This window comes from Parasteatoda tepidariorum, chromosome 4 (assembly GCF_043381705.1).
Source record: "Parasteatoda tepidariorum isolate YZ-2023 chromosome 4, CAS_Ptep_4.0, whole genome shotgun sequence".
NCBI classification, from domain to species: Eukaryota; Metazoa; Arthropoda; class Arachnida; order Araneae; family Theridiidae; genus Parasteatoda; species Parasteatoda tepidariorum.
Genome location: NC_092207.1, coordinates 78616612 through 78643446, shown reverse-complemented (window position 1 = coordinate 78643446; position 26835 = coordinate 78616612). Strand labels below are relative to the sequence as shown.

The following is a 26835-nucleotide window of genomic DNA, read 5'->3' as shown; positions in this document are numbered from 1 at the left end:
ATATCTCGTAAATACTTACAACTTATTTATCCCGAATAGTTAAACTGCGCAATATAATCAAAACTGATTCATTGCACTTTTGAATAACAATTTTCCAAAAAATAACATTAAACATTGAAAATCATTCCGGGAGAGACTCCGTTGTTGAACATTTATAATCTCTAATTCGATATATATATATATATATATATATATATATATTGGGAATGAGCTTTTGCTGGAAAAGTTATTTTAATAAATTCATTTGCTGAGACAAACTGCACATCCTTCTGTTTATAAGATCCTTCATTTTCTTTTATATCACCAAAACAGATAGCGTTTAATACAACTGATCATCTTATCGTTAAATACTGCTCAAAATAAAAGTTCTATTAATTGAACGCATTCAGGTAACATGCTTTGACATAAAAAAAAGAAGTACGAAGAATGAATTTTCAGAACATTCTACAGTGTTTTTTTCTTCCCATGTTTTGTGTACCTTACGGAAAATATGAATTAAATTTGTTTGAGATTCAATCCGTTTTTAAATATAATTTGTCAGCTGCAAATTCATTAAATTTCTTTTTGTTTTTAGGTGAGTGGGGTGGTAGGTAGAGCCGAACTTTTGTCTGCAGCTGCCTTCCTGTGTGCCTTACTTTATTATATTCATTCCAGATATCAACACAAAACAAATGGTAAGTTAGAGTTTATTAACATACCTTATTTAAGAATTTATTAAGCATTTTAGATTCAATTAAGCTAATAATATTTATTTTTTTTAAGAAAAATAGTCCATGATAATATGGACATTGATAAATTCTACACTCAAATGGTTCTATTTTGAAAAACTATTTCAGAACTATTTGAATTTATTTTTTGTTACTATAAATATAAATATTTTGCTCTATTTACCATAAATATAAATTAAATATTATATTTTTTTGTCATGATTAATTTCTTTAATTTCTTCAAATTTCTTTCATGAATTTAAAGTTACTAAATTTTACTTGAAACATTTGTGTTCATAATATTTTCGTTTTAATTTATGCACATAATTATTAAATTATTGTATGATTTTAGTAGTAAAATATTCACTTCAAAAATTGCTTAAATAATTGATATTATTAGAAATATTCAATAAAATTAAGTAGCGTAAAATAGATACTCAACTATGGAACAGAAACTAATTTAAAAATAAAAAGAATATAACATGAAAATTTTGGTTCATATTTATGTAATATTTCTAATTACTTAACTATTTGTATATATTATTTGCAATAGGATTGCTTATGCATATGGTTTTTATTACAATTAAAAAATAAGATACTTTTAATTAATAAGTATTAGTAGTAATGTTAGAAAAATATCTTTCATATATTTAAAAACTCAATTTAAATGTGTGTTAGTTTGAATATATTATAATTCTTATATTAATGAGTCAATTTAATGAATGCAATGAATGCATGTTATGTTTTTTTATTTTTTTAGTATATTTTTTCGTAAAAATAAGAAAACATATTTAACAATTTTCTTTCTTTTTATCATTTTAATAATTCTCTTGAAAGATGATACGATGTATTTAACTTTGAAGTCAAACTACTTTCTGTTTCTAAATCAGTGATAAAAAGGTAAAAATGTAAAAAAGAAACTATCATATTCAAACTTCCACTCTTTAGTCATTCCCCGCTTTGCAATTAATCTGAAAAATATTTTTTTTAAAAATTATAAGATACCCCCAATGGCATGATAGCTTACTAAAAATTAATGGTTAGCTCAAAAATAATCTGATTAAAGAAATTCGATAGTAATTGTTATTAAAAATGATTTTATCTTATGCATCCTTTTCTAGATATTCAGGTTTAATTTAATAATTAAAAGACCCGTTTTGAAAAAAAAAGATGATTAACTTATTCAGACATATAAATTAATTCTCAATAATGTCAGAAATTATATCTTAAAAATAAAACATATCAAAAAGATGATTAAAAAACTAACTGGAGATATTCTCTTTTAAAACTAATTTAATCATAAATATATAATTTTCGATTAATTTTCAGTTAATTATCTAACTGAAAAATATTAGAATTTAACCTGAACTGGAAGAATCAATTTAAAGAATCTAATTAAAAAATTCTAATTTTTAATTTGTTTACGTGTTTGGTTTGATTGTAATTTTTTGAATTTTGCGAACTTTTATTTTATTACATTTTATTCTCGACTAGTTAATTACTTGATGTTCATTGAAATGTTATTTTATTGCTCTTGTGTCAAATAAAAAGATATTTAACTTGTGATAATTTACAATATTTTAAAAATAAATGGTTTATGTTTTTAGTTTGGCAAGATTGTGGTGCCACATCTGCTTTGGCTTGTGTAGGATTATTATGTAAAGAACAAGCTTTAACAGTTCTAATAGTATGTTGCATATATGAAATCGTTAGTCCTAAGGTAAGTCATAAATAATTGGAAAACTTTATTTGCAGCAACATTTATATTGATGATATACTTTGTTTTTATCATTGTTTAAGTTAATTTTTTCCTTTCTTGTTACTTGTCTATGAATTGATTATAATCCATATTAGCTTACAAGCATTTAATTTACAGCTTCATTTAATTGTTAGAAATAAATTCACGTGTTCTTTACTTGTAAATTCTTATTTAGTTAATGTGATAATAATAGTTGTTCAGTTGAAATCGTTTGGGTTCACAAAAGTTACATTTTTGCAATGAGATATCTTGGGAAATGCGTCATATTTATTTTCCTTAAAACTATAAAGAATTTTTCGTTAAAGTTTTGATCCATACGCAAACAAATATTAATCTTCATGCAAAACTTATTCTGGAAAGTTAGTTGTTCTTGGTTTTGACATTACCTAAGTTTCATAACTTTTGCCAAGTTTTGAGCAAAGTGCATCCAAGTTATGGCTTTTGTGCCAGAAAAATTACGTAACTCATTTGCTTATTCTGTAGATGATATATATATATATATATATAAAAACATTGCTGGACACTGGTCAGAAATGGCTGCATAGCGCATGAGAATTAAGCGTTGTTGTTAAATGCCATGTGAAATAAAAGAATGCCAGAAGTCAAAATGTTACGTCATTAAACAAAGATAATGTATTGCGCTCTGAAACGCAGAAGATTTGTAATGTGTTCAAGAAACAAAAGCAAATACCATTTAATGTTGAGGAAAAAAGGCAAAATGAAAAAATTCAAAATGAAATTTTAATTCTCAAATAAATACAAATGAAAATGATAATTCTCTACTTTCTTATAATTTGTCCCATTCTCTCCATTTCCAATGCTTTATGTCTTATGGAATTTAAAAAAAAAACATAATATGGAAGAAATTATTAATGTATATATTTTGAGTTTTGTAGTTTTGCGGCTATTTTTATGCATAAATTTATGTATTTATTATTCCTTAACCGATAAAGTATTTAGCGCTCATTTATTTTTCATATAAAAACTACTATATTCACACAATACTTTTTATATGAAAGAATGATTTCAAATTGAAGGTATTTTAAAAGAGAAATTCCATTTTTTTTCTCAGTTTTAATAAGTTTAATTGACTTTGTTTCCCAATCTTAGGTCTTAGGGAATTTAAAAAGAAAAAAGTATGGAAGTCATTGATAAATTTTATTGTTTTTTTTAATGTTTTTTGTTATTTTTGATAAATTGGATGTAAGAAAGCAAAATCTAAATCAAAAATGGGTATTTTCTTTGAAAACAAGAATTCCGATGTTCGGTTGGTTCTGCTGACTGGCCACAAACGCACCCGCAATCCCTTATAGTTTTCTCTTTTTTCTCACCATTATTTTTCTCTTGTTCTTCACTTTTCTTCTTCTTTATTGTTTTCTTTTTCGTACCGTAGCTAATTACTAGAAGCTCTGGGCCAGGATCCTGAAACGTAATTGAACGGTGTTTTTTCTCCTTTGGCTATTTTTTTTTTCTCTTCTTTTTAGTTTTCTTCTAATGCTAAAAGACCAGTTCTCCAATTTGCTTGGAACTAGGAAAAGGAGAGATCGAGTGATTTTCTTTTAATTTTGCTTCAATTTCTTTTTTTTTAACTGCTCCAGCGAGAATTTTTCAATTTAGGTTACGTTTCCGATCGGCTGGGTTTTTTTAGAATTGCAAACGAAAGCAGAATTTATTTTTTTCCAACTCTTTTAGTGCGTGAATATATATCCCTCAGGTAAAGTATATATTGTGTATGAAGAATTTATGAATATACATATTTGTTGAACATGCAAATAACCAATGTCAAATGTTTTCTATAACCTAGTTATTAACTAGTCAATAAATGTATCTTTAAAGTGAAATCTCTTTTCTTAAAAAATACTTTTTCGAAAAAAAAGAAAGATTTTATTTTAATATTAGTGATACAAAATTTGATATATATGTCGATTTTTTTACCTTGCGTGTAACTGTTGTATTTGTTTATATTATTAGATTAAAGCTAAAATTTCAACATGGCATACATTGAGTGCGTTATTAATCATAAAAATTAATTATGTGAGCTATCTCCAATATGTTATTCTTCAATATATCTTCAATATATTATGTGAACTATCTTCAATAAAACTATGCAATATCTTACTACATCGTTATTCATTAGCTGCTATAGTAATAAAATCGATCATAACCCATTTTTATCAGATTTTTGAATGCATCTTACTTTGCACATGGGAAGAAAAAATATCTTTGTTACATGCGTAAAATTTATTAACGCATATTACTGAATTACCCAAATAGACATACGAATTTTATTTCTATTTGTTTAGTAGAATACCAATTTCATATAGTTTCCGTAACTATTGAATGAATCGTTTAAATTATTCGACATTTCAAAACTTATTTAATGGAAAGTTTTGCATTCCCGAAACTTTAAAGTATTTAAGTATTTATCTCAACTTTAAAACATTAAGCTAACTTTCTAAAGTCTAAAGTATATGTTTGTTCAAATTGCATTTCTGTAGTTAAAATTGTGCAGTCATGGTGAGGCTAAAAATTTTTCCATTAGGCTGAATTTTTTCATTTCTTTAAAACTGCATCGTCCCTCAAAAACACTAACTATACCATCTTGTAGGTAAATGTATCAACTAACACGTGGAAAAGAAAACTAACTCAATAAGACCTTACCCCTTCTTCAAGAAAAAAATTCACATCTCTTAAAAATCACATCTGTTTTCCTTTTTGAGACAATAACGATGGACCTTAGTCTTTCAAATTAAGTTAAAATAAAGAGATTCTAAAAGAATTCTATTTTAAATTAATTGTATAATTATTACAAAGACGCCGAAGTATTGGGCCATAAAAAACTGAAAAAAGCATGGTTTTCTTAGTAATGTATTTGTATAAAGTGCTGTTAAAAATGAAAAATAAAATATAATATGTTATCTATTGGTTATTATTTACTAATTTTTTCTTGTAGCTCAGTTACAGTCTTAAAAGAAAATTTCGAGAGTCTAAAAAACCAATATTTAACAGTAAAGAGGCATTTTTTTTTCACACAAAAATTCTTCTTTCGTTTTTCCGTAATCATCTTCAGGTATTAAAATCATTTCGTTTGTTGCTCAATTCTAATGCACTTTTCCTTCACATCGCTGCTTCGTATATCAGCTATTTCTTCAGGATGTTATAAACAAATGGTAAATTAGATTTAATGAAACTGACAACGTATACATTACTAAATATACATATCATAATTCTGGAAACATTTACTTTTGTTTCTTCTTCTTCTTCAAAAAAAGAAAATAGTACTTCTTTGATGAACTTTTGTATTTTACCTAGTTGAAAGATCTTTTTTTATCCCTACTTCAAATTTAGCGTGCAATGCTGCACTTTATCTGTCAATCTTTAGTACTAAATATTTGCACATGCGGAATTTTGGATCTTGCTGTCTTGCTGCTTTTTGAAATTTAAATAGGCCATGCAAAAATTCATTTGGTTGGCTAAAAATATCTCAATATCTTCTTGCCCATATCCAAGAGGTCGTGGGTTCGATCCTCGCCGGCCGAAGACTCCCCGTGTATTAAATGGTGACTGATGCACGTTAAATCTGTCGAGTCTCAAAGTCCTCCATGTTCCCACAACAAATCAATACCTCTGGGGGTACTGATCCAGGAGTTTCCTTGTCTTCTGGATTGGTTCAAAATTACAAGGCTACGGAGTTGAACGTAAGTAGTCGTAAACCCATGAAATTGGGTCGGCTGTTCAACGACGGTTATAAAATAAAATAAAATATCTTCTTGCAAGAATCATTAAAAAATATTCACATGAAGTTTTATTACTGAAATTTTCAAAATTTACATACATCATCATTATACACGTATCATTATTTATTACATTATTTAACCAAGTAGTTTATAATTCAATCAAGCAACTTAATCAAGTAACTCGTAGAGCTTGAATCTCTGATATTCACTTGAAAAAAGTTTATATCCTTTTACACTGTCAATAAAGGTTGTGCACGTCAGAAATATTATATAACTTTTTCAAATATTTAAGGTAATGTGTGATAATGTTTTCGTTGGCTTCGAACTATTAATTTAATAACAAACTGTATCTTGAGGATATAATTTAGAACAAAATCAGTGACTTGGAGGTTAACAAACAAACAAACGCCTCAGTGTTCTCCTTCCTTAATTATATCTTTTAATTACAGATAAAATTCTTATAAAACCTCTTTATTTTAGCATATTTTGAAGGAGAATATCAATCGTTACTGTCTCTAACGGAGGAGTAATGTTATTTTTAACACTGCATTTATTCATTTGTTTTTCTTTTCCACGTGTTAATAGAGACATTTATCTACAAGATATTACAATTAGTTTTTTTTTTGAGAGACGATGCCATTTTGAAAAAATCTAAGTAAAAAAAAATTAGTTTTGCATTTTTTGTTAGTTTGAATGAATATATCTACTAAAATCATCGATAACTCAGGAAAGTACTGGATTACAGAGCTTGTCCTAATAGTGAATTTTTATATTCAATAAAGAAATTACTCTTGTCCTGTTTTTTAACCAAGATTTTAGGGTGGAAAAACACTGAAAATCGAAATTTTCACTTACTTTGACAGATTATAACTCTGGAAAGCAACAATGCCCTATGGAACCAAGTGCATGTCCATAACTAGGCAGGCGACATACTAATATTATAGTAAAACAAAACTTTTGGGAGTTATTGCTTTCTTCCGATAAACCTCTTCAATCATACTCATATTTCACTTTTAAAGAAATGACCAGGTACTTTGAAATCTTCTACACGGGTGGGAACATTTTTTAGGAACTCAACTTGTGTAACTATTCATTTTGCATGAACTACTTCAATATGAAAAAAATCAAGTCATACAAAAGATAGGAAGATCAAAATTTTAGATAGAAAACAACAATAAAAAGACAGATATACGTAAAGGCAGTATAAATACATTAAATAGCAAACCTAAGCATTGTGGAATCTGAGACACTTTGATCCAATTTTGGCAAGCATTAGAAAGTAGTAGAAGTAGTAGTAGTAATACAGCAGTTAAAAAAAGAAAACGAAAAATTGAAAAATAAGCTTTTTTGCCTAAAGTCGCTGGGTCGATAAAAGAAATTTAAAGAAAAACTTTCTGAACCAAGAGAAAATGAATCCTGAAATTAGATCATAGTTATCAGGAGCGTTTCTCTACTACCATATTGACTGGCAAATCTAACTATTTTAAACAGGCCACAGCTAACAAATAAAATCATAAGATGCATACATTAAAATAAAAGAAAATTGACAAAAATAATAAATACATTATGTGTTTTCATTAATAACGGCCAGCTACAAATGCCAGGCAGTTTAGTCAATGTTCAGAAATTCATTTGGTAACAGAAGATGGTTTGTCTAGTTTGGATTTCGTGGAATCCCAAATACTTTTGCACAAATGATTCAACATTGGCAGGTGGTAAATACAGTCCTGAGCAATACTGAAGGACTTTTTTTCGCTTTAAGTCTTTGGTTACGTCAACGGGCACTTGAACTGAAAGAAGAAAAAAAATGTTTTCTCTGAGAAAAAGGGGAAAAAAAGTCCAGGTTGTTGATTAGGTTACCATTAGTAGCGTTTCCTTCTAAATGCTTTCGCTCCTGTTCTTGCGGGTAAAAAAGAACTGGAGGAAAATAAATGTACGGTTTCCGTCACTAGTAATTAAGTTTATTGTGGCCTGATTGCCGCCTCTAAGCGAAAAGAATTGCAAAAGTGTTCTTTTTTTATGCGTTTCGATGTAGGGAAAGTTCCAATTGATGAGAAAGTTTGAAAAAAAAAGTGATTGAATTGAATGCATGATGGCAAAGTGTACATTATCAGTGACAGTATTTTTTGTTAACTTAATTTTGAAATTTTATTTTCTTGTAACATTCGGGTATACATTCATTTTATTAGTCTAAGGGACAGATATTACACTTGACAAAATAGATCTTTAAGAGGTTTTCTCTGACTTTTTATACCCCTGATTGCAATAATACTAAATAAGTTTAACTACATTATTTATCAGCACTATATCTGCTTTAAAGGCTAAATGTCATGTGTCAGTAGCAGCATGCAACTTTTTTGTACAAGGTAAGCTCAGGTTGGCGTCAGTCATGCTGCCAAAAAAATATGTAACTTAATGCCCGTTTACCGTAAAATTTTATGGGCGGGGCTCGCTTTTGAAGATAAACGGTTAAATTCCGTAAATTTACGTTAGTAGTGTGTAATAGTTGCTTACTAGAATGTTTTTCCGGGCAAGTATATACACATTAGATACACACAGGACATTCAAATCTCAAAAAAAAAAAATTGCGTTTTACTTTCTATGTTAAAATCATCATTACTAGTGGGCTTCACTCGCTGCATTTTGACGCTAAGGTTCGATTTATAAAGTAAGATCACTTTGATCGCCACCAAGACGTACCCATTTGAGATAAGACTTAGTATAAAATTTTATTTAGTCAGATCATCTTTAAAAATGTTGATATTATTCCTCAATTTAAGTACTAAAATTGAACACAATCAAAGGGAAAAAATAAAAATATTCACAAATCCTCTTTTAATAAATCCACATTGATTACAAGCTACAGAAATAATTGCAGACACTTGAGAAAAAAAAAGTAGCAGAAACTGCATTACAATCTGCAAAAATGATGGGCAAATTAAAAATACAGTTAAAAGCTCCTACTAAACATTTTATTTCATAACCATCGTTGAACAATTGATCCAATTTTGGGTTTACAACTACCTATGTACAGCTCCGTGCTTTAAAAATTTTGAACCAATTCCAGAAAGAAATTCTTGATCAAGTATTGGGAGAAAATTATTTACGTGGAAGATTTCTGATGGAACTACATTACATGGAGAGGAACACCTCCCACAGTTAGCCTGGCGGCTAGGGGACTATAACCCATGATCCGTCTACCTCGGAGGATATTTTTACGTTAGCACTGTGGCCGGTGTGAGCCGGGTCCAGAATTCGTACCAATCAGCCATGGCGGGGCTCGAACCCGGTTTTCTTCATTAGGAGGAGAGCGTTTTCTCCCCTGAGCCACCACGGCTCCATACTAAATATTGATTTTTTTTTTAAACACATTGTTCCGGAATTTCGAGCTTCAATAGTAAAGCTGTCAAATGACCTAGCTCTTGAACGCTACCACCTTGCAGACTTGCCTCCCTCCACTATTTCGTATTTATCATCAAAGTTTTATTCAGCTCTTCCAAGGTACTTTTTTCTTGATGTAAATAAAGTAGCAGCGCTACAAATATTTACTTTTTATTTCTGATTTAATATTCATTTTAATTGCAGTTGAAGAACCAAAATGACGAGCATCTTTATATCTGAATTAATTAATAAATTTAAGTAAAGAAATATTACAGAAAGATTTATTAAGGTTTTATGTATATATATAATAAAACGATTTTTTTACATTGTTTTCTTTAGAAGACTTGCACTCAATTCTAAGTAATTTCATAAGTCGGATGATATTCTTTATATTTCATTCATTCTATACTAAGACATCCGCAACAAATACTGAGAATCTTTTGGTCAATGATATTTAATAGTTGTTCACTTTTTTTTCTCTGGTTCAGTTTTCTTACCAACGAAGTTTTTTGTTAGTTATGTTACGAAGTTTACATAACTTCTCCACCCCTCAAAACCAAATTACTAAATTCAATAAGTTTCAAATTTATCGTCTGCTTGTTATGCTGAAAATATCGTCTGCTTTATATATTTGTTCTGCCTTTTGATATTGTTATTGCATTTTTAGAACTCTTACATAAAAGAAATGTACATCTTTTTTTTCTTAAATAAGACACTGATGATTCCATTTCCAATGTTTATTTCGTTAAAAGCAAGTGATAATTTTTGTTTCATTTTTTTTATTTAAAATAAGGCAGACAAAACTATTCTCGCATCTCAACTGACTTTAATTTTTTATACTTAAGTGCTTTTAAAGACGAACGCAAATAGTGTTATTAAACTTTGTAATTGTGTACTTGGAAGTCGCGATGAAGTGAATATTAGAATTAAATAGACACCTGCAAGCGACGTTAAGCGTGTTTGTCGAACCTGCTTGGCTTCTAAATCAACAAATGCCACGATTTTCTTAAATTTACGTCAATTGCAGGTATCAAATTATAAATTGTCACTACTTAAAGTTTACTTTTGATAAATTCATTCATAAATGTGCAACCAAAACAAGTGTGAAAACAAAGGAAATGATCGTTAACGCAGGAAATAAATTCTACTTTCCATTTTGTCTATCTATACCAAGGAGAAAGAATGCGATTAATCTATCGAATTTGGCGCCATCATGTAGAATTTTTTTCCAAATACAGATTTTATTCAAGGCAAAATAAATTCAAAAGCAAACGGCGGAAGCCAAAATCTGTTGTGTTGAAAAGGAATAGATGAATGACTACAACAATACTGAAACGTTTTAAGTTTCAGGGTTCATTTTTTAAATTTGCTGTCATGTGATGCATTATGAGAATTCCAGAATTCAGCCCCGTCCCAGTCTACTTTTGTTCGCTAATAGAGCGTTTGTCGGCAATTTGTGCTTTGATATATTTTATCCTAATAACAGTATGCATAACTGTGCAGAAAAAAAGAAGGACGGGAGTTAGTTCCCTTCCATTTTCCGAACATTTATAAGGGTTTTCCAGACGATAAGATCTTTGCGACCGGAAAAATAAATTGATGCAGTTTGTATTCATTGTGATATATTTCACTCAAAGAAAGTAGTGAATATTTAAGAATTTAATAGGTCCGTGATTTCCTTTTTCTCTTAATTGCTTTTGGGACGCATTATGTCAAACTTCGATTCGGAAAGTGAAAAGTTTTTATTTGAGATTTCTTATTGTTAAGCTTATACTATTTAATTTTTCTGTATAATGTGAAGTAAAATATGTTTGCAATATCTGTGTGCTTGCTTATTACGATAATAGCATTAAACTAAGTTGTTCCGCATGAAAAGATGTAGGAATGATTCCTATTTAAGTCTTTAGTAGACCAGAAATCGGTAAACATTGTGTATATACTGTACGTCTTGATGGTGATTATTACGAATACATCTTGATGGTGATTATTATGTACGCTAGTGGTTTTCAAATGGTGTTCCCTTGAACTCGAGGGCTCTGTTCCATGAGTTAGGCTTTTTTATGAAAAGTTATGTGTTTTGAAACCTCTGATTATATTTAGATCCAACCCATAATTCATAATTTATTTAATCTCGCGATTGAATTAGTAAAATGATTTGAATTAGAATGCCAATAAAAAAATAACCATAATTCGGCATATTTCAATCATTTTCATATTGTGTCTATACACCAATGACAAATTCAGGACTACGCTAGATCTGGCACAAGGACTGGAAATTTAACTATCGTGCATAAAACTCAATTTAAGATCAATTATGATAAAATAATGAAAAGTCTGCATTACTCTAATTAAATAGCTTAAATATAGTTTTTTTATAGGTTGTAAAATTCACAATTACCTTAAACTTGATTTATAAAGTTGGGGTTCCACCGAAAGAGGCTTGAATTTTTAGGGTTCCGCAGACGAAAAAAAAATTTGAAGAGTTGATATGACTATATTTACCAACATAGTTTAATGTAATATGCGTAAGAATTAAGTCTAACATCTTTTTGTTACTTTTTTTATAAATTAAAATTAATTTGGGATCGTATATAGTTAGTATACTTCAATTAAATAATCCGTCCCATTTTTTCAATACAATTTCGGGTGTCAAAGTTAATATATACAAACATTTCATTTATCACGATCCAATTATATTCAAAATATCGCTATTTCGAATTAAAATGAATTATTCAAATACGTTAATTAATAACAACAGCTGAGGGAGATGTTTAAACCATGATATTGTTTTCATTAACAATAAGAATTATAAAGGAAAAATAAATTGAATTCTGGTAGTTTAAATGACAAATTCTAAAATGACGGAAAATATTTAAATTCCACTTTTCAATCGAATAATTTAAAATGAAAAATGTTAAAATTTTATGTTGCACAGCAGAAATTTCGAATATCAGCTCGTAACATTACCTTCATTGAGACAATGTTCAAAGATATCAAGCACTTTTAAGAACAGCGGGTACAACATAAATTTTATTGAAATAGACACCCATGTAGAAACATAATACGACCGCAAAGGGTTAATTTTACTACTAAACTCTTAACTTTTACAGGATTTTTTACACATATCTTTCTAAAGCAGTGTGGGCAAAAAATGTTAAAGCATATTTTTCAGTCATTCGAGTTGTTGCATTTTATTCTAATTAAGCCCATTTTCTTCGTTTACAATTGTTTTATGCTTAAACCTATTTTGATTGCTATATTCATTTTGCAAACGATGCGCGACCACCCCTAATACTGAGCTGCGGCCTCGTGGCAGCTAAGAGTATATTCGCGATATCCTTTAACTTAATACAACAGATTGGTGAAGACAGAGAACATCAAAATCACATAAAATCGATGTTCTTCATTATTATAAAAATACGCTACTATGTCACTGACTGGAATCCCTGCTTTTAATGACTGATTATTAGATTCTTATCATTAATTATAATATAATGCCCTGCCTGACTAAAATTTTCAATCGAAATTTCCAGTTCCTGAAAGGGTTAATAATGTTAATGCATAGTAGCAGTTAAAAGTGCCAATTCTAAGCAAAATATTCAATAACTCCTAATTATAAAATTTAAAATTTAAGGCTTTCTTTAGACAACAAAAATAAACGCAGTTTTAAAAAGGACTCAATTCACTAAAAAAACGGATACGTAAAAAATAGCAATAAAGGAAAAGAATTAAACTTTGTTTAAATATTAAGCTTGTACATCAATCTAATATTAGTGTAAGTAAATGACATAAATAGCAATAATTTATAGTGCAAAACACTATATTAACCTAGTGCAGTGTGCGGCAAAAAAATTGGACAGTAAATTTCCGAAACTACTTTTTTTTAAAAAATAAATGCATTAACGAATAATAATAAGAGTAGACTCTTATTTATGAATAAATTTATTTGGTTTGATACTTCCGCTGTTTGATGCAATTCAGAAACGCAAACGATTATTGAAATTTTCAGGTATGGGCGCCGCAAGTTTTCCGTACCCAATTCTTATTAAAGTGGATGATTTAGGGGGACCGTACTCTTATGCACAATGATTGCCTACAGATGAAATGATCACACTATCGATTTCCCTATTTCAGCAATTTTAAAAAAGCATATCATTTGCTTGACATCCTAAAACAACTAAAAAGGCAGTACGTAAATTAAAAGATATATTGTAAAATATTTTACAATTAATTATAATTAAAGAAGTAGACAGAAAGAAAGGAGCAAACAAATTTAAAATAAAAAAAGTTAACTTCTCTTCTATGACGCAATAACTCTGCATCCTTGCCCTAGCCTGTATTTTCTTTCCGTACACACTTTAGAAAGGGAAAAAATAAAGTCTTCGTGATTCAAATAACTGGAAAAACTATTTTTCTTTTAATCCCGTTATACATAAATGTGCAACTTATTGAAATATTTGAACTAGAAAAGTATGTTATATAAGATCTATTTAAAAACAAACGATGAAATAGAACTATTTGAACATTTTATTGTTTGAACATTCCACATTATTAATTTAACATTCAAGTTTTTAGATTTAAACTTAAACACTTATCAATTTTATGTAACAATCATTAATTTGCTTCATTAAATGTTTAGTTGATGTAATGTCTGGGGGAGATTTACGTAGGGAATATAATAACTGAAAGGCAATTTAAGGGGTGTAAAATAACACACGACTTATCCCAATTTGGAGAAAAAGATTGATATTAATGTGCTGTAACGAACTGTTAATGTGCATTATTTTTAAATACAAATTATTTGTTGAATCTTCGAAAAGTAAAAAAAAATACATATCGAGTTATGAGAAAAATAATGTTCTGTACATTTCTCATAATGTATGTATGTATTTGTGCTGATATTTTACTTATACTAAATTCGAGGAATATATATATATATATATATATATGCCACGTTAGAGTATTATTAGCAACCTGCACAATTTAAATAACTATTTTATATAATAACGTAATATTTGAAAGGAAATTCAAGCTATTTAAAAAAATGGATAGTTTCTAAGGAACGTTTTCTACTAAATTGAGTTTTAAAAAGTATTATTTGAATTTAAGTTATCTTTCAGTTGTCAGTTTTCAATTATACAGGAATTTTTATTCAAAATTAGGAAAAAAAATAGCTTTCGTAAAAGTCAAAATTTCAAGAATGCTCAATTTATCCAAATGATATATCAAATATTTCTAAACTCTTTTAAACTGAATCAATTATATTAAACAGATGTATTTGAAAACATTAAAAATTCATTCGATTTCCCTTTAAATTAAATAAATTTCTTTTAATGAACATTTATCCAAATAAAAGCGCATAAAAGAATAATTTATGGATATCGTGTCCCATTATAAAAGAAACCTGCTATCTGAAATAAAATTTCTTTTCCCAAATTTTATTATTTGCAACCGTGAATAGAATGTTCGAAAAATTGTCGCTATGACATTTTTGAGTTTATTTGAGTGAAAAAAAAGGCGTACGGGACACGCTAATTTTCTTCCGGAGCGGCGAGATTAAAATAAAATCATCAAAATGAAAAATAAAAAATTTTAAAAAAAATCCGTGCCTCGCATCTGAATGTCAACTTTTATGGTTGGGTCATACAATCACATAAAGCAGCACAAAAACATTTAAAAAGAAAACATTTCCCGTCTTTAACAAATTTTCAAAGAAACTAAGAAAAAAAAAGCCCAACGGAGAAAATAAAAGAGATCTTAGCAAAAGAAAGACTTAGACACCGTTTTTTTCTATTCTAAATGAATAATGGCATCATTTTTTTCAACCATTTGTCCCGAATCAAAACAAGGCTGTTTCCGTTCCCGTTCGTAAAGAAATTGAGTTTATTTTCTTATACAAACTTTACATTCGTTCCATTATTCTCCAAATATAATCCCAAAGCCCCTCTTTTCTTCTTCTTTTTTTTGGAACATTTTCCCCTTTCTATCCGGTTTGGAATTTTGTAATCAGCATGCGAAGTTTCCATTTCTAATTTCATTTGCTGCTCATTTTAGAAATACTCCATGTTTGACACTTTTTTCTTATGTCCTAACTTTTTGTTGCCATTTTGAATTCTTTTTCTTCTTTCCCCGCTGTATGACTTAAAGAATTGCGACACAAATTAACTATTTTTTTGTTACATGTATATTTTTTTTAACTTAGAGCGCCGCCAAATAAACAAATAAGGTAGTTTGTGTTTTTTTTATCTCTCATTGTTTCCTTTTAAATGTATTCTTTGAATAATTTCCCTTACTTGATTAAAAAAAAGACCTTTTTTTTCTTAGATAGACACTTTTTCTTAATTACGAACACTTTTCAGTAATTGCTCTGTTAAGCAATTAAGTTCGTCGTCTGCCTAAATACTTCTCAGCGAAAATTGTCATAATCCTTCATAGCTTAGTTTAATGTGGCATTTATGTTACTTAGCCTAATTGCATAAAGTAATGCGATAATGTTTTGTGAAATAAAACATTAAAACAATTCTATTGATTCAGATTTAACGAGAAATTTATGACAAAGTATTAGTTAGGATTTGTAATTATGATTACCATAAAACAAGTATAATAAATTTTCCCCCTAATTATAGCAATTTGAACGGTTTTAACTTCCTTTGCGAAATGACTTAAGAAGTTGTTTATAGATTCCCTTAATCCTTTCCAATTTTCTGAAGTCTTGCAAAAATGTTTCAATAAATGTCCGTTTTTGACATGGTGATTGTTTTATAAATAGAGTCATTGTTGTTGCCTAAATCTTTCGGCAAACTGATGAATTAGTTCAATTTTTAGTTTTATCAACTAAATTATTCTCCCTACATCACTCATTGCCATTTTCGTGAAAGCTTGGAGAATTTTTGCTATAATTGTCAAAAAAAGCCTGAAGTAGTAAGAAGGATGAGTTGAAACTATTTTTTTATTTTTATTTTGAGTAAGGTAACTGTATAACAAAAAGCTTAAAATCATTTTAATTTGGTAGAGAAATTCAAAATATAAATTCCTCAGAGAATTTCCATACAAAGATCAAAATACAAGCTCCATACGCTGCTCCATTTGCGAGCTCTATATACGGCTTCATTTTAAGGCTCCATGTACTTCCCCAGTTACAAGTTTCATGAACTCTATTAGTAGGAATGTTAAATATAAAATTCTCAACTGAATATTCAGATTTCAGCAACAACATTAAGCAAAAGTAGTTGTGCGCTATAAAAAATTGTTAGAATTGTAGAAGAAATATCTTTATTAAAGCTTAGTGCTGCATAATTACCTTAAGTTAATGAATCATGATTGAAGTAAAATTTTGTCGAACAAGCTGTTATACTATACGATTTAAGTATCTGACACAATAAGCAAGTATAAAGGAAAAGAAAAATCTATGCATGCTTAAAAACAGAAAATGCCGAATTACACTTGCTTAAACATAATTTGCATTAACATTGTTTTAAATAGTTACACATTAAAAACTTGTGTACTTGGTATAATATAAGATTATTACAGCAAATTTAAATAATTAAGATACATTTTTTCTAAAATTTCGGATATAATTTTTTTAATTAATATGAAAATAGACTGGCTGGGATATCAATTTTATCTTAGCCCATAAAAATTTTACATTCAGTTTTTGAAAAGGATTAAATACATTTGTTTAGAATAGTGCATTATTCAATTAGGTTCAAATACCCCTTCGGTTAGTTACTTGAACCTTTGTGTTATTTGTGCAATAAAATATATGTAGCCTATATAATTGATATTTTCAGCGATAGTAGAAATTATTTAATTATTTAAGCTAACTTCACTGTGAAATAAAATTTCTCCATCAAATATATCTTCAAAAAATCGAAGTCTAAGAATGTTACTAAATGCTAATTTATTTGAAAATTATATTCAGACTAAACTTCTTTGTTCACATACATAAAGAAAGATCATTACAGTATAGTACTGCAATTTTACCTGGCTGTTTATCGCTGCGAGCATTTGCAATTAAAACATGCATGTTTACTGCAGTTTTTATCAACTGTTGTTTTTAATTAATGACCGTCTAAAAAATACTGTTTATGTGAGTGCTTCCCTGAATAAAATTTAGTCTACTTTGTTTATCACTTTCTTCAGTGCAAGTATATAAATCATCTAATCTGTTAATACTATTACTGCCACTTGTGCCAGTAATGGTTTACTCAATGAACTAATCAATATGTCTAAATAGTTAAACCAAACTAACTAAAGCTCAATCCTCCGAGAAAGATCAAACCCTCTGATTTTTTTTTTCTTTTTCAGAACCAAAGGCGTGTACAAAGTATACGATACTTAATGCTTGGAAGAGTGTCTCCTTGGTTAAGAGATAAAGTATTAAGAATATCATTACTTCTGACAGCAGCTTTTGGGGCTCTTTACCTCCGATGTAGAATAATGGGACCGAAACTATTACCAACATTTAGTAGGTGAGAAGGTCTTCATCTTTGAGCATGTTCAAATAAAATATTTTTTTAAATGTTATTAATTTATTTATTTGTGAAATTTAATTCAAAAATTTCTTACTTTTACTACAAGCTTACCCTTATTGTAATACCCGATGAACGAGTTGACTTTGGAAAGGTGTTAAGTGACAAAAATAAGATTTTAAGGAAAGAAACGATTAAGAGTCGTTAAAATAACTGCTAAAACCATACTAGTCAGCTTAGAACCGTTTACTTTATCAGAACAAATGCTCAAGAGAGGAAATAGAAAACATTTTATTTAGATGCTGTTATAAAACTCATGGTACTATGGTTCCAAAATTTTAAGCATTTGACGGAGATATCTTTCTTGCTTCATTACAAATAGGCACTCCATATGTCTTCTGAAATTCTTTCTTTTTCGTGAATGCAGGGAATTTTTTTGTTATAAAAAATTCTTATATTGTTTCATAGTATTTAATCTTTTTCTTGTCCTGATCATGGATAAGTGAGATTAAGAAAGTTGTATGTTGGAAATGTCAATACGTACCAGCTTCATTCTCGATTTATGCGATTTAACTGAATAACACAAGTCATACGTTTAACTCTTTTACGTACAAGTCCCGCAGTGGATTGATCATAAAGACACGGTTCCCAGTAGAATACCGATGTCTAGCATCGCTAACTGTGCCTCAGTAAACATGTGTGTAACCATTTTGATCAGCCTGTGTAGAGACCGAGGGTGTTCGGTGTCGGTCCTCGTTAAACTGTCCTATCGTAAAGTTCTCGATTTCGCGCTCTAGTCATCGGGCTACCAAACATGGGGAATTATCCCCTCTCCTTAGTTGCGATGGAATGTCTTCGGAACGTCCTACGGGATGTTTCCCAGACTGTCGTCAATAGCCCACTGTTCAGCTCTGACATGACGTAAATAAAATACCTATCTTTAACGTACACAATTAGTCTCTGACCCCAATTATTATTGCTAAAAACAATTTTTCTTCGCAATTTCGGTTACAGAAACTCCTTTTCAATGTCAACTCCTCAGTTATTCTCAATAGATCTTAAGCTATTTCAATACTATGTTGCAGGTTTGACAATCCAGCGGCAATTTCTTCAACGCCCACAAGGCAGCTAACATATAATTATTTGCTCTCAGTAAACGCGTGGTTGTTGTTATTTCCTCTCAATCTGTGCTGTGATTGGACTATGTCCACAATACCTCTGGTAACCAGCTTCTGGGACTCTAGAAATATAACCACACTTGTTCTTTACGCCTGTATTTTTGTGGCAGTTCGCACTGTTTTTAGATTAGAAGAGGATGCTAGAATGTCTCTTGTAATGGTATGAACGAAATTAAATTATTTTTGAAAAATTTAAACATATTCTATTTATTTTGGAGACATCAAAATAAAATTTAAAAAGTACATTATCTTTTAATACTATGCTAATTAACGTATTTACTTTTATTTTTTTTCATGTAGTTTAAATTTTCTATTGTGATATTTTAGATTCTATTTTTAAAGCTCCAAAAACCTAATTTAAGAATAAAAATATTTAAAGAGATTTTCCAAACTCTGCTTAAATTCTTTTCAGAAGACTTGCTTTTATTAATTTTTAGAAATCCGCTATGTATAGAAAAATGTCAGGGTTAAATGATATTTAATACTCTTTCAGATTTAAAAAAAAAATAAATAAAATGAAACTTTCACTACCATCTAAATTTTTTGAAATTGTTATTTTCATATGACATATTAGTTGCTCTATTGTTCCATTCACTTGCTTTTGAATCAGATTTTGTACTCTTAATAGGAATTATTTTATGTTTTTATAAAAATTTCGTATCATATTTTCGCCAAATTAATTGGTTTACCCAAAGACGTATATATGTAGTAAACTTTTCGATTGTTAAAGTCTTTTATTTTCTCTTGAGGCTTTATTTTTATTTTTTAAGCTTTTTAATTGATACTTTTTCTCGAAACTTTTTATATTTTAATTTCGTGTAGTATGATGCATGAAATATTCTCAAATTACACGATTCTCGGATGTCTTGCTTCTTAATGCAACTACAACCTCACAACTTAAGTACGGTAGACAATGCTTTTGTTTTCAAAAGTACTTACAAAGTCACCAATATCGTTATAAAGTTGAGGATCGTTACTTCTTTAGTAAAAGGACTTTTCTTTTGACTGTAGTTGCTAATGTGTTGTATAAGTCACCAAGCTATACAAATGATGCCGGATAAAAAAACTAACTGCAGATACATCCGATAAATAATTTAAAACCAAAATTATCACCATTCATTATCATGTTATATCATTGTTTTATAAATTAGATGGAACACATAGACGCACAGAACTTTTTTCATATTAACAGTGAATCCACTAACATTTGCATATTTAGAAAACGTTTTTGTTTCTTCATGCTCTACTATTAATTTTTAACCCTTTATTTCCATTGAGCTGCACAAGTGCGCACACATGAGCAAACCTAGCTCGTTCTCCAGAAGTGGTATCCAATCTTTCAGGACCACCACAATGGGTGAGATACCGTTGCTCATGCTAATTTGGACGTCTAGTTTCTGCCACACTAGATGGCAGCACTGAGACTCTTATTTGGATGCTAAAGTGCACTAGGAATTTAATTTTGCCGGAAATGCCAAGAGCCAATAAGGCACTCCAGGGGTCTTTTACATGCCGCATAATCATACGACATGACCGCTAAGGATTTTCTGCATCCCGAAAATCCGGTGTCTGGGCCGGGGATCGAACCCGCAGACTTGGGCTCAGAAGGCCGACGACAAACCTACTGCGCCACCCAGCCAGCAATTTTTAACCCTTCACGTGTAAGCAGTGCGTAAAATATAAAATCAAACACTTTGCTTTAACTAATCAACAATAACTTTTGATCTAATCTATAGATTTTCTCTTTCTAAGACTCAATCTTAATGGTTCGAAAACCTAGCATTAAACATAGTAATCATTTTATGAAGATGATAGTTTAAATTGATTACGAAATGCGATACGAAATCTTCTGTTCTCTTTTTTCTTACAGATTTGGATTCTTGACCCTAAAAATAGGGAAAAAGAGGTGAGGTTAGCCACAATATTGACCCAGTAGTCTAAGCAGGAAAGTAGTCGAAAATTTTTCCCCTTAAAGTTACTTCACTTTCTGGGTATTTCGGTATACTTCTGGAACTTTTGAAATGAAATAAAAAAAAACTTTTTCACGCAAATATTTTACTTGCTTAGAAAAAAATTATTCCATGTAAACAATTATTTTTTTAAGAATTTGCTATTATTTCTATTATCTAATTTTCGAATGGAGTAAAAAAAATGTTGAAAATCATAAATGTTTTACTCTAAAACTAAAATCAGCAGCACGACAGCCCATGAGGGCCAGGGTCTACTGTATCCATACTGTGATACAGTTTTCTTGACCTTGGGCTCCGGGGTGCAGGAGCAGATGTTCCGGTCAAATGGTCAGCTGAACGTGGAACCCCCAGTGTTTAGTTCCCAAGCATGATCGGTACACATTTATCGACCCACTGAATGGATAAAAGGCTGAGTCACCCTTGCCCGGCCCGAGGATCGAACCAGGGACCTGTGGCACGACAGCGCGAAGCGCTACCGCCCATTTTTGCTACCGCTCATGTTTACGTTCATGTTTTACTCTAATTAATATATATTTTGAGTGGCATAATCTCAAATCAGCCGAATCAGCTGTTTAGTAACTAAGAAATAGTTTTTTTTTTTAGAAATGAAAATTTAAAAATATGAATCTTTAAAGTAGAGAAATATGCAAGATGTTGAATTAACACTGAAGAGCAACAAATTTCGATCTCATTCTCTGATTAAACTTCAGACCATATATTCCAAATAAAATAAAGTAAAACATTTTGTTTCAGAGGAAGCAGGATTTCCAGTCAGATTTCGTACTTTAATGTATCTTCTGTACACATCTAAGAGAATGTTCAAGATCTGTGTTAGTTCGTGAAAATCTGATTATTAGATCAACGTGCCCAATTTTTTTTTTTAACCGAATATTTTGAAACTAAGAAAATAAATATATTTGGTGCCTTTTACTGTCTAAAAGAAGATTACTAGTCAAGTGTTGTACCCTAAAAATCTGATGCGGGCATATTATTTCATTTGAAAAAAATCAAAGCATTTTGCATGCTTCAGAATTGTAAAACATCATATAAATATAGAAACTCAGAAACAGTCTTATAAACAGCGAGTTTTCCGTTCTTTTCTTTTCTAGAGCTTGTCTTTGTTGACGGTGCCCTTCCTACCTGCAAGCAATCTATTTTTTCCAGTAGGTTTTGTAGTAGCTGAACGGGTTCTTTACATTCCTAGTATGGGCTTCTGTATGATGCTTGCGCAAGGATGGAGCACCTTATGGGAAAAGAGGTAAGTAGTGAGATTTTTCTCCCATATTTTAAAAAAATATTTAAATGTCATTTTAGTCTTTGAAAAGTATTGGCGTATTTTGAAGTAAAAAGTATTCGGATTACATTTATCAACAAAAGATATATAGTAAAAATTAATTACTTTTAACAATTACAACATTGTAAATGTGCATGTGAGTGTATGTAGATATTTTTAACAAATAAAACAACGAAATAAACTTATGTTTCATCAACATCATCATAAACTTATGTTTCATCAACAGGTTCTTATGCTTCATCATTTATAGGTTAAGTATAATGATCCGTTACAATGCAATTTTATTTTTCTTCAGTTTATACACAATTGCTTGTTAATAATATCAAATGGAAAACTCTTAGCACATCTCACCGTTTGCACTGAGCTTATTGGTAAATTTAACGGTTTAAAAAAATACGAACATGAGTATCTTAGCCAAACCTGATGCTTAGTAATTCTAAATGTTTTTCACTTTATAATGTGGATAAAATATTTTCATATTTTCCATTTTTGAGTGTGTATGTTTAACCTTGGCTATTTGCCTAGAGAAGGTAGTGAAGTTTTACCTGCAATCTTGTAAAGTAACAGCCGATTGTGGGGCAACAAAAGAATGAAGGCTACATATTCGTGGTCAACGGCGTGATTAGGGCAATGTGGTCAGTACTTCATACCGACCACCTTTACTTCCCAACCAGGGATGAGCTCCAAGCCTGAATAGGGGATCGAACCTGAGTTCTCAACCATGAGAACTCAGTGCCTTAACCAATAAGCTACCGTGGTTTTTTTAATTAAGCATATAATATAGTTAGCATAACACTTTAGTCACCTATCGACATCTAATTGAACCGACTATAAGTATTGGGATTTTCATAAGTGTTTTGAGTATACAAATGTATCTAAATAAGCAGTTGGCTACGTTTTTATCTTAGAATGGGTGACTTTTCAATTTTTTTCCCAAATTTTTTTCTGGTAGGTCACATCACTTTGTTAAATTACCTTAAATTATGTTGGAAAAAAGTATCTGAGAAAAAAAGTATCGCCAAATTTTTTAGAATATTGTAAAATTAACCTTGTTTTTGACTCTATGAGAACCCCAAAAAGCTCGGTAATTTTCACCGAACAGCTTCAGTGGGTATTAAAAATTACAAATAATACATTGCTCCATAATATGCACAACGGTTTGCTAAGTGTGGAAAAATTTGATAATTTTATCATAATACCTTAGAGCACGGCAAAAAAAACATTTGTTCGGCTTAATTTTCTAGTCAGTTTTGTATTTTTAACTTAACTGTTCATTACCATAAGAATGGAAAAATTACCAAATGAATTGATTAAATACCGTATATTTTGGTATTATTAACCAAATTATTGTTTATCTTTCACTAGAAATGTCAATACCATACATTACGGCAATTTTACCAAAGTACGGTAGATTTTTTCTCCACGCAGAAGATAAAAATATTATGCAAATGGATAATCCAATATATCTTAGGCTAAATCGATGGGTGACCAGCAGTTCATAGATAACTGGTCTCTATTTTTTGTTTCCTAAACATTATTCACTCGACTAATTCCTTGTTCACTTGACTAAGTTAATTGTTGAATTTAAATAGTATGGAGATTACGCTTATATTCTATTTATATTGAAAAGAGCTAAATATCGTTATGAGTGCTGCATCTGGAAAACTAGTCATGGAAATTGTACAGTCAATGCAAATGATAACGTGCATCGCTTTTTACTTGTAGTATTTGAAATAAATTGCAATATAAATGAAGAAACTTTAAAATAACTCAAGTTTTATCAGTTGAGGAATTATAAAGTAGCCAGACATACGACATTAAGTTAATACAGACTGGATAGTTTTTAACAGAAAAATCGATCTTTCTTATGCAAAATTTTTCTCTGCATTGAAGTTGACTCAGAAATTCGATTTTCTATAGTCCGGATTTTATCTGAATTTACCCACGTTGTAGGAAAACTAGTCGAAAAATATTTCAGAAGAGAACTTTGTAACAAGTATACTGAACCTAAAACTGCAAAAATATCATAGCGTAAGAATTTCCAATAGATCGGTAAAGAATATTGAACAAGAATTCTTTCGTTCGAGAAGAAGAAAAAAATATCTTATGCAAAATAGAACTACTATACTTTTGAGTAAATCTTTTCTCTGCAGTTTCTTCAAAAAGTTTAAACTCTAAAAATTGTACAATTTACTTACATTCACTTGAAGGTTTTTTTGTCATGCATCATTATTTGCTTTAATATTATTTCAATTAATCATTTCAAATAATTTGTCATGGTGGTATTTCATGCTTTTTAAATGATATTCGTTACATGATTCATGATTCTGATTCTTTTGAAAAATTCCGTTCATTATTCAAAACTAAATTTAGTACGTATTAAAATATAAATCATTCAAAAAAAGTAAAAGTGAAAAGGCGTTACAAATTGTTAATATTTCAAATATATTTGATTTGCATGCTTAAAAAATTGTTGTTGAAAAACGATTAATGTTTTTTTTTTCAAGTTTTTCCCGTGGAATTTAACCTAAGCTTTATAAAAAATAAACAAATATTTTTTTTTTATTTTTAAAAAGTAAAAGAATTTTTATACGCATTGCGTATGCAATAAAATATATTACATAGTAAAATTATTTATGTTTCTCAAACACTTTACTATGATTTTTCCCAAAACATAAAATAGTCATTAAAGGGATTGGATACTCCAAAGTTAATTATTTATTATTAACTTTGGAGCTTAACTGTTATTATTACTAACTAACATTATTTATATTTTGCTTTGATTTAGTTGTACACTTATTAAAGATATCAAGGAATTAATTTTTAGCTTCAATGCTTTACAGTGACCAGATCATTGGATTTCAAAATCCATTATTTTATTTTAACCATTATGTAATGAAAAATAGTGAAATTATGTCTTACTTTAAGATTCAAGGAATTAATTTTTAGCTCCAATGCTTTACAGTGACTAAATCATTGGATTTCAAAAGCCATTCTTTTATTTTAACCATTATGTAATGAAAAATAGTAAAATTATGTCTTACTTTAGGATTTTTGTTCATAGGCCACTACTATTTTAAATTCTGATATTAGTTTCAAAAATGAATAATATTTGCTTATTAAAAATAAAGTATTATAAGTCTGCATAGAAAATTAAAAAATGGTATAAACAAAAAAAGCTAATTAAAATGACAGAAAATGCAAAATATTTTTAAAAATTAGTTATTTTCATTGCGATAATGCCTGTGAGTAATACAGAAATCATTTCATTAAAATTACAAAGGAACTTTCGACAAACATATTTTAATAATACTTTCAAATTTACTTAGAATATGTTTAAATTACGAAAATGCATTATTTTAGGAAAAACTGAGTTAAAAAAAAAAGTACCGTCGCAAATAAAAATATTCTACAAACTAATTTAAATGCATATATATTTGGTATTTTTGCTTAAAAATACTGTAAAAAGATAAATACTATCTCAAAAGCAAATAAATATCTTGAATTATCTTCTTAAAAAATAGTGAAACGAACACAATGAAATCCAAATTTTTCGAGATTATTTGCATTTATCAACCCATCTTGACGTAGATCATAAATATTTATTTAAAACATTACCGTCTTTTCATCTAATTTAAAATTCTTCTGATGAGCTTTAGAATACGTTGTTTTCTCGTTGCATTGTGAAATGTACATAAAATATGCAAAAGATATGAATATACCGTAAGGTTTGTATTTAATTATTCAATAAACTGAAATATGTAAGTAAAACAAATTCTTTAAAACTTTTATTCAAAATTAGATGTCGGATGCCATGACGTGTTTATTTTTTATACATGGGCACCAGAAATATGTTCTTTAATAAAATATTCCTGAATGTAGGAGCCAAAAATGATTTTATGTGTGTGTGTGTTTTAAAGAAAAGAGTATGAATGTAAGAAAATATTTAAATTAACTTTGAAGTAAAGTTACAAAAAAGCACCTTTGTTTTTGACACGTTGGTCTTTATTTCTTACCTAGGCCTTAAATGATATATATATATATACAGTATCAAACATTTACTACTTTATTGAGTATGTTACGTCAAAATACCCCCATCAAATTGTTTAGAACAAGAAATATGGCTAGTTTTGATAGACATAATGCAAATCGGTCCCCCAAGACTAGGTGTGGTTTCTGTGTATAAAAGACAAAGCAACATTTAGGTAAACAGTGAAACTCGATTTCACCCTCCTTTCCTCCGCATAGGGTGGAAAAGGGTTGGGGAGGAGTTAAAAAATTTTCTCTTTTTTTTATTTATAATTGGTTACTTCTGCATTTTAGAACAATTTATAAACA

The 26835-nt window shown here is 29.4% G+C and overlaps 1 protein-coding gene across 1 annotated transcript in view; it reads left to right on the top strand.

Moving 5' to 3' along the window:
• Positions 1 to 26835, top strand: part of LOC107450269 (protein O-mannosyl-transferase Tmtc3) — a 246239-nt gene that overhangs the window by 158299 nt on the left and 61105 nt on the right. Inside the window, exons 6-10 of the mRNA XM_071180106.1 lie at positions 575 to 674; positions 2315 to 2427; positions 17892 to 18055; positions 19141 to 19393; positions 22313 to 22461. Of these exons, the coding sequence (XP_071036207.1) occupies positions 575 to 674; positions 2315 to 2427; positions 17892 to 18055; positions 19141 to 19393; positions 22313 to 22461 (779 nt within the window). The remainder of the gene's footprint in view (positions 1 to 574; positions 675 to 2314; positions 2428 to 17891; positions 18056 to 19140; positions 19394 to 22312; positions 22462 to 26835) is intronic.